At 39.6% G+C, this 8,830-nt stretch overlaps 1 protein-coding gene across 1 annotated transcript; it reads left to right on the forward strand.

Annotated features, from left to right (window-relative positions):
* The first annotated feature begins 416 nt into the window (after positions 1 to 416).
* On the forward strand, positions 417 to 1,006 carry LOC115687135 (beta-amyrin 28-monooxygenase). The gene is made up of 2 exons (XM_056319588.1): positions 417 to 603; positions 708 to 1,006. The coding sequence occupies exons 1-2, from the start codon at positions 417 to 419 to the stop codon at positions 1,004 to 1,006; spliced, it is 486 nt and encodes a 161-aa protein (XP_056175563.1).
* The last annotated feature ends 7,824 nt before the right edge of the window (positions 1,007 to 8,830 follow it).

Raw genomic sequence — 8,830 nt, forward strand, 5'->3', positions numbered from 1 at the left:
TTTCTGGTATATCCACGTAAATATTATGATCCGAGTAATATAAGTAATATACATAGGTTAGGAGATAGAAATTTTTTTGGAGGAACTACAATTAAAAAAAAATAAAAGCTCTAAACTTGATTTTTTAATATCCAAAAAATCAATTGAACTTATATTTTTTTGGAGGAGATTTTTTACATTTAAACTCTCTAATCATTATTTTTTAATTAATGTCACCAAATTAATTGGTGAATCAGACACCCATGTGACAATTTTTTCTTATTTGAAATTGTTTAAAATACGAAGGTATATTAAAACTCGTAAAGATGCTCCCAGATTTGTCTAACAAGCAGCAAACAATCTATGCCTTCGTCCATATCAATCTATATGTACTGACTCTTATTTCTTCGTATGCAATCATGCGATAAACAGAGAAAATGGAGATCGCGAAGTCGAAAGCTCCGGGCGAGTTGTTGAACTGGGACGATATTCAGAAGATGAAGTACTCGTGGAACGTGGCCTGTGAAGTCATGAGGTTCGCCCCTCCTCCTCTCCAGGGCACGTTTAGGGAAGTCATCAACGACTTCATCTTCAATGGTTTCTCCATTCCGAAGGGATGGAAGGTAAACACAACCCCTTCCCGTTCAGTGCTTGTTCATCTATTAACTAGCGAAATTGTAATTCGACAATCAAACTAATGACACTTAGGATTGAATTATTCCCTCAAATTTATTGGAGAGCGAACTCGACCCACAAGAGCGCTGAGTATTTCCCCAAGCCGGAGAAGTTCAACCCAACCCGGTTCAAAGGGGACGGGCCGGCGCTGTACACATTCGTGCCCTTCGAGGGCGACCCGAGGATGTGCCTAGGGAAGGAGTACGCTCGCCTGGAAATACTCGTGTTCATGCACAATCTGGTGAAGAGGTTCAAGTGGGAGAAGTTGCCTCCGGAAGAGAAGATTGTCGTTGACCCGATGCCGATGTCTGCGAAGGGACTCCCCGTTTGTTTATGCCCTCACAAAGCTTAATTAAACCAAAGTAGAGAGAGAGAGAGAGAGAGAGAGAGAGAGAGAGAGAGAGAGAGAGAGAGAGAGAGAGAGAGAGAGAGAGAGAGAGAGAGAGAGAGATCACAAGGATACCTGCATCCGTCGCTGAAAGAACAACTTCAAGTGAGCCATGCATTCTCTAACCCAATACACGCGATATTGTACTCTTTCCATCTTCATACATCATGTTTTCTTTGGTTATACACACCTGTTATATATTTCTAAGGTTCTAAAATGTCATATGATCCCTAATATTTCAATTTTACCTCTTGTTTTAAACTTTGTTCAATTTGGGCCATGAATTATTAGATAGCTATGTTAAGACAATATCTCAATCAAGATATATGGAATCATGCAATATACGTACAATCTTGAGAGATATGCACAATCATGCAAGAGACGTGCAAGATACGTGCAATTTTGAGAGATACAGATAATCAACAGAATAATCAAATATCTCTAACATAAGGAATTATCCTATAGAAAACTCTAATTATCTACTCTAATTATCTTTAACATTCTTCTCAAACTCAAGATTGCACATATATTGCACGGGAAGAATGGTGTGCTCCCCATGCAATATTTAGAAGAAATCTAAATATCTCTAACATCTCCTTTCATGAATAAATGCTCGTACCGGACTTCAATATTCGGAATTTCGATCCCAACCCTGCACTCAATAATGAAGTCACGCCCCAATCAATCCCAAAACACTCAAAAAGAACAACACTGAACAAAATTCATATATGATCAACCCGAAAAAAACAATTCGCTTACCTATCGATCTTGTCTCTTAATCTCCTCAAGAACTTCTCATTGTCTTCTTCTGCAACCTTGCTCTCCATCAACTGCTTCTTGTCCTGCATTCCGAGGTTGGTCACATCCACCTCATGCTGGACCACCCTCCCAATGTCAAGTACTTGCTTCTGCATGCCTTTTCAGAGGCGATCATACGTCAGTAGCCGCTCGATGGCAGCCCACTGGAGCTACTCGTCTTCGTCGTGCCTCCACTCTGTACGAACACGTCTGGCCTAGCTCTACGCCTCCCGGAAGCTCGTGGAGGCCTAGCTCTGGTGGCTCCCCAAGGCTCAGCTTCGCCAACTACTGGTGGATCTAGCCAGATCATCGCCTGCTAGAGTCGACGCCATCAATAAATCATCAAAAACTCACCTATGCAAAACCAGGGAATCGCCTAAGTTGCCTAACTTATCAATGGACCAATGGCCAATTGAATGAAAGATGCACAAAAAATATCAGCTTTGCTTGTGTTGTGGGCGACAGATCTTTCTCTGACGCTAGTTCCCAAACAGCGGTCATGAGCAAGAAAAATCTTACTGGAACATAATGTCATAATTTGGAGCTCCTTTACCTACTAGCAGCAGGGGCAAATCCGATAGTGTAGTACGTGAGAATGATCCATATCCCCGATTCCATAAAGGACAGGGGAATCCTGAGGACCGAAATAGGTAAGTCGAATGCCCAAGTAGGATAGAACAAGAAATCTCTCTGCTTATAGAAGACGAGAAGCCTGAAGACAGTCATTGTAACTTCTGCTGTCCCATTGAACATCACATTGATTAAGCTGGAAAACAGTACTCCCAAAAACTCCCTCCATCTTCCACTGTACCGACATGCATTTCTGTCCTTAGGAACACCGTCAAGGCAATTAACGACATGATTGTGATTTGCGTGGTCTTAAAGATATAGAGGAATGAATTTCGCTTAATTAGCAGCCAATCTCTAGCGAAGCGTGCCTTCAACAGTTCCCAGCTTGGGATTCCATTAATCGCCATGCCCCTAGCATGCGGCCAGCGTGCCACCCGCGTGCGGCCAGCGTGCCACCCGCGTGCGGTCTATACACATGACAACTAATTGATGCTTAGTAAATATCGCTAACATAAATAACACGACTTTTAACATGTTATCAGGACATTGTTCCAGAAGTTGTATCCCAAATCCGACAGTTCTTTGAGGACATTGTCATCAAGCATGAATATGTCGAATGCACATCCTCAGCTATCCATGCGTTAGTTTTGTTCCGAAAGTTGTCTCCCAGGCACAAGAAGAAGGAGATTGAGGATTTTATGTCAAATGTCGTCCAATATCTCAAGAATGAACAAAATCCAGATGGCTCATGGTATGTTCGTTTTTCATAAGGTACTTCTGAAGAATTTGGATAAATTAAGGAAACAACTAACTAATTGAGCAATTTTGCAGGTATGGGAACCGGGGAGTCTGCTTTACGTACGGCTCGTGGTTTGCGCTTGGAAGACTAGCTGCTGCTGGCAAGTCATATGGCAGTTGTGCAGCTATCTTTCTTGCCCAAAGAAGGTAGTTTCTAGAGTGACCTTCTACAACATGCTCAGCTTTAGCTATATTTGTTGCTCGCTTTTCTGGCAACATGGAAATCTTGAATTTTCTAATTGTCCAATCGCTCCAAGTAGGAATACGTACCACTTGAAGGAAACAGATCAAATCAGGTGCAAACCTCTTGGTTTGTGATGGGTCATATTATCTTCCAAACAGTTTGTTTAATTACTCGAAACATTGTTGGGAACTAGTTCAAATATTAAAAAAAAAAAACTGAATTAGAGATAGAGAACTCGATCAGTAAGATTTGCCTTACAATGAAACAACATGATCGAAGCATGAACTATGCCTGCTTACAGGAACATATACCCATTGTGGGCTCTGGCAGAGTATCGTAGGCGGGTTCCTTTACCGTCAACAGCCCTTTGAAGAAGAAAGGCATACCATCACAGCTTCCATATTGAGAAAACACAAGTTTCATAAGCATAAGAGATAGATCCGAAGGACTTGCGGTCCAAGAACAGAGGACCCAAGCTATGATGACGACGTATCCACAGTTCATTGTAATTTAATCTAAACTATTATTGAGATGTAAAGGATCTACTACAAGTTTTTACACGTTCTATCCACACCTTACAGGGCGTATTGGAGCATTTATATTTTTTCTCCTTAAATTGTTATCTTTGAATAATGGGCAACTCCATATATCAGCTCGCCGAGTTGGTGAGAGAGCTTGGGTCGGGTTGTGGGCTAGGACTTTGCGTGACACTTGTCCGCTAGCATGGTGCTCACCCACCTCTAATTGTCCAATCGCTCCAAGTAGGAATACGTACCACTTGAAGGAGGTCGTGGGAGGGCTTGACGTGGTGGCGGTGGTCTAGAAGTGCTGGTGAGCGGCCTCGACCTCGGCACGCTCCTCCACGGTGCTGGCCTTGGGGTCGAACTCCCAAATCTGCCTCCCCACGTAGTTATTGGTGCTGTACAAGTAGGGACCGTTTTCTCTCTCTGCTACCTTCAACCTCCACATTCTGATCTTATATTTTCCTCTCTTCCTTAAACGGATTGAATTGTGATGCTCGGTATTTGTATACTCGTGCACTCTCCTTCCTTAACCGGCGTGCCCCCCGCGTGCAACAGACGAGCCACAAGCGTGCAGTCTATACACATGACAACAAACTGATGCTTAGTAAATATAGCTAACATAGATAACACAACTTTTGACGCGTTATAGGGCAAATATAGCAAGAAGTAAATGACAAGTGGACAGAAAGCATTCTAAATAAACACATAGTAATCACGTTTCTAAACACAATCAACATCTAAAATCATGCTTGAAACATCTCCCTATGAGGTTTGGCCATGTGAGGGGAATTCTAAAATGCAATTTTGATTATCTACCTCAATTGACTAAGCTTTAGCCTAAACATGCAATTCTAATAAAATCAACAAAAGAAAAATCAAAGTCACCTTGATGATCACCTAGATATGCTCGGCTAGGATGGAATTGAAATCCTAAAGCTCATCTAATAATGAAATCAAATTAGAGTTTATTAAACAACTCTTAGATAAACAACTCCTAGATATAAGATGATTTCTTCTCTATTTTAGATAATTTATGACATCCTGGCCTCTATTGATCATAGATCGAGGATATACTTCGATTATAGACTATGAATCAATGTTGCTCCACCGGATGATCATCTTAAATGATCACACAAAGTTGAGGAACTACCTTTGATTATCACTATCGGTGAGCAAGGATCAAGGCCAACCGAATTCATAGACTTTTGGTGATCAATTGGAGGAGTGTCGATAGCCACCACCTTGGGAAGACACTAGAGAGGGAGGTTGCAAAAGGCCAGCATTAAGAAGCTACCGGGGCAAAGTCGGAATTGCCCGAAATCTAGCCGATTAGACTTACCGACGTGGAAATCGTGACTTCCGAGAGAGAGAGAGAGAGAGAGAGAGAGAGAGAGAGAGAGAGAGAGAGAGAGAGAGAGAGAGAGAGAGAGAGAGAGAGAGAGAGAGAGAGTGAGTTGTATAATCTGAAATTTGAGTGAATAATGAGGGAGGAGAGAGAAGGGCCCTAGGATTGATCTAGGGGTTCTCCTTTAGTGATTAAGCTATGTTCTTATTGGCTGAGTTTGTGTCACAAGGATTAATGACATGTCACCATGAATGGCCAAGATTAAGTGGTTCAAAAAGGTTGAGATTAGACCTTCAAAAGGATTGTTGCCATGGCCAGGGGCATTTTGGTAATTTCAAAAAGGGCAATTTGTAATTTTCTTGAGCTAAAGGAGAGAGAGGGCTGGTTGTGAGGCTGGCTTGGGCCAGCATGGTGGTTAGCTTGGTGGGCCGGGTGTACCACTCGGGTTCGGCCAATGGGCTGGTCCGGTTCGATAGGGTTGGCTCGAGGTTCCTTAGTTGTCCAATTTTGCCTTAATTTTCCTAATTAGTCCCAATTGGGCTAAATTGACAATTGCCTAATGGTTCGGGTCAAACTGGATTCAATCGGGTTGGCCCTATTCGAACTGGGTTAGCTCGGTTCAATCAGATCGACTCATGGTACCTCAATTTTTCTTAATTCCCTCTAAATTGCATTATGAGTTAGGTCATGATATATAATTGAGGTTTAATTGATAAAATTGGACCTTAGCTTAATATAGGTCAAAAACAAATTGGGTCAATCTGATTGACCCGTCTTGATTTTTTTTTTTAATCACGAATACACTATTTTGGTCAAATTAAGCCAAATTGTTATAATTTTGTCAAAATTGACATTAGAATTGAGTCGCTTGGACTTAATCGGACTCAAATTAGGCTAATTAGCATTACTCATGAAGGATCGATCGGACCCCTATTTGGCGCTTGAAATTGGGCAAATTCATCTCTAGCTTGGAATTTCAAAATTGACTTGACAATTGAATGTATTATGACCCTTGGATCAAATGTCGTGAAAATGTTTTTTTTCTAAAAAATGGCTAGAAATCAATTAATTTTGAATTTGGCTGATCGGAATCGGTATGGCCGAAAAGTTAATATTAAATCGATTTTTGTAATATTGATGAATTCAAAGTGAAATTAAGCATAAGACGAGTTGATTTAGTGATTTTTTTTTATTTTTTCAAATTTTTGAAAAATGATGAGCAAAGGTGGACTTGAATGGTTGACTGAAAGTCAACTATTAATACTTCCTTGGATTATTGGTGAAATCAATAATTTGGATTAGATAGAACACAATGAAACTTGAAAAACTCTAAAAAAAACACTAAACGACTCTTTTTTGCCAAGAAACGGTCCTTGACACGATCATGGATCCCTAATCTAGAGTTCTAACTTTTATGTGGTTTGTCGGATAACAATTGTAATGCAGTTCGTCTAAATCATACAGATTTTCCAGTTTTTGCAACATACACAATATGTATGTATTAAAATTTTTATAATAAAAAAAAACATGAAAATAAACTATTCCAACAATTTTTATAAATCAAGACAAGTTTGCAAAAACTTTCTGAGATCCAAATCAATAACAGGAAGGTAGCGCACGCGCCCCGTTCGCTAGACATCGCAAGCGGGCCTCACACCTTCTATTCCTTTGCACGTGTCCCACGGAGTGCAGAGACAGCCACTTACGGGACAATTAGTTCCACATGTCCAATTGTGGTTGTGCCACGTCACACTGACTCGGCGATCTTGATCCCTCCACTGCCACATCATCAACCAAGGTGGCATGCTACTACATCGCCTAGCGCCCGCCGCGTGTAAGCTTTCTGCCAACTCAACTGCTATGTGGCGTTGAAGTAAAATATTTTAAAGCTCTTAAAAAGTTATCAACTGTTATGTGGCGCCGAAGCTAAATGTTGTGGGAAAGCTAATATCTCGCTCTTTTGCGATATAATTTTCATTGAGAAAAATATTTGTATGAAAATATATTAGTCTCAAAAGTTTTGGCTTTTTCGATTTTGGTCCGATTTTCTTACAAACCATTAGGCCAACATGACCCAAACTTTCCAAAATAGGTCAAGGACATGATAGCCACAACAAATGCGAAATTCGTTCAAAAGATAAAAACAATTTTTGGAGCATGCGACTTCTATCGTTCAAGGTGTCAAACATGGATTGCACATTCAAACTTTAGTAACCGTTCTCTGCGAAGGAACTTTCAAGGCTTGTGGACTGGGCTTGAGTCAAGCTCGTTATGGGCGGTCCAAATCCGAAACCCCACGCTTTGCATGTAGATTTTGATTTTTGTGAGGCCAACGCCATCCCTATATCACTAAATAAATCCAATTTTTACCAAAAAGATAAAATCGCCCTAACCCATTAATTGCAATTTAAAGTGGTGGCCGTTTTCTATTTCCATGTAGAATCTATAGTCGCCATAATTAAAAATTTCACACGTTTTGTTTTTGTTTATTGTGGACAATATGTTTTCTATTTTAATGTTGGATTTTACTTCCGTACAAATTAGTTTTGTCGAAAGGAAAAAATTTTAAGAAACCTAATTCTATTCTACGTTTGCGAGCAAATTTGTGGATCAATTGTCAAGTAGAATGTAAAAAATTTTGACATTGGCAATTTCTTAGCACGATCACTTGTTTATAAACTTACACTTTTATGTTGCATATCACCATCAAACCTTTTCTTATCATTTGTCATTTATATACATAAACATATAATGGGATCATAGGATGAAACAATTGGTGATAAACGTAGGGGAAGAAACTCGTCTACACGAGTATAGGGTTTGACTTTCTATAATCTTCCAGATTTGTACAGCATTCATTTGATACATTTAATGATAAAATGGTGAAAGTTTCCTCATATTCACGGCCCTTGAAGACTTCGTATTCCATATGGGTGGTATTTGCATTGTATCCTCTATTAAAGAGACTGACAGTGGCTTTAAAGATTATATTTGTTGTCGTGGGAGAATCATTTAGACCATTGTTTGATAATTGTGGCTGTAGTTATCTGCAATTGAAATATAAACCAAAGAAAAGTCGTACTTGTCTTTAAAACTGATAAAATATGCATAGACAAGGTCGCATGATTCGATAATATTCGTCAGCATCTATCTCAAACCGGAATACATTTATCTCTTCTTGGTTAAGTTTGCATCGGCCTGAGAAAATAACCCATAGACCGACTTATGTGAATGTTCAACAATTAGAAAATATCGATTTTGCCAAGTTGTTCTGGCCATTAAAAAAATTAAAAGAAAATATTGCTGAGTTGTTTATTTTATGACATGAAGATATTATCTGATAAATTGTTTTTTTGAATCCAGTTATCCATGGGCACGTATTATATATGCATCATATTTTCCCTTTTCCTTTGATTCTATTTTCCTGTACATAATCGGGACAAGTGCCTAGAGATGAGATATCCCGAAATGTGCATAATGGGACCGTCACTTGTGGTGTCCTTTTTCCTTAAATAGCAAACTAATTACTTTTCATTTAGTTTTCAAGCTTGTTCATTTATTAATCGATT

Source organism: Syzygium oleosum, unplaced genomic scaffold, assembly GCF_021117445.2.
Source record: "Syzygium oleosum isolate NSW1041296 unplaced genomic scaffold, Sole_v2.1 Sole_v2.18, whole genome shotgun sequence".
In the NCBI taxonomy this organism is placed as follows: Eukaryota; Viridiplantae; Streptophyta; class Magnoliopsida; order Myrtales; family Myrtaceae; genus Syzygium; species Syzygium oleosum.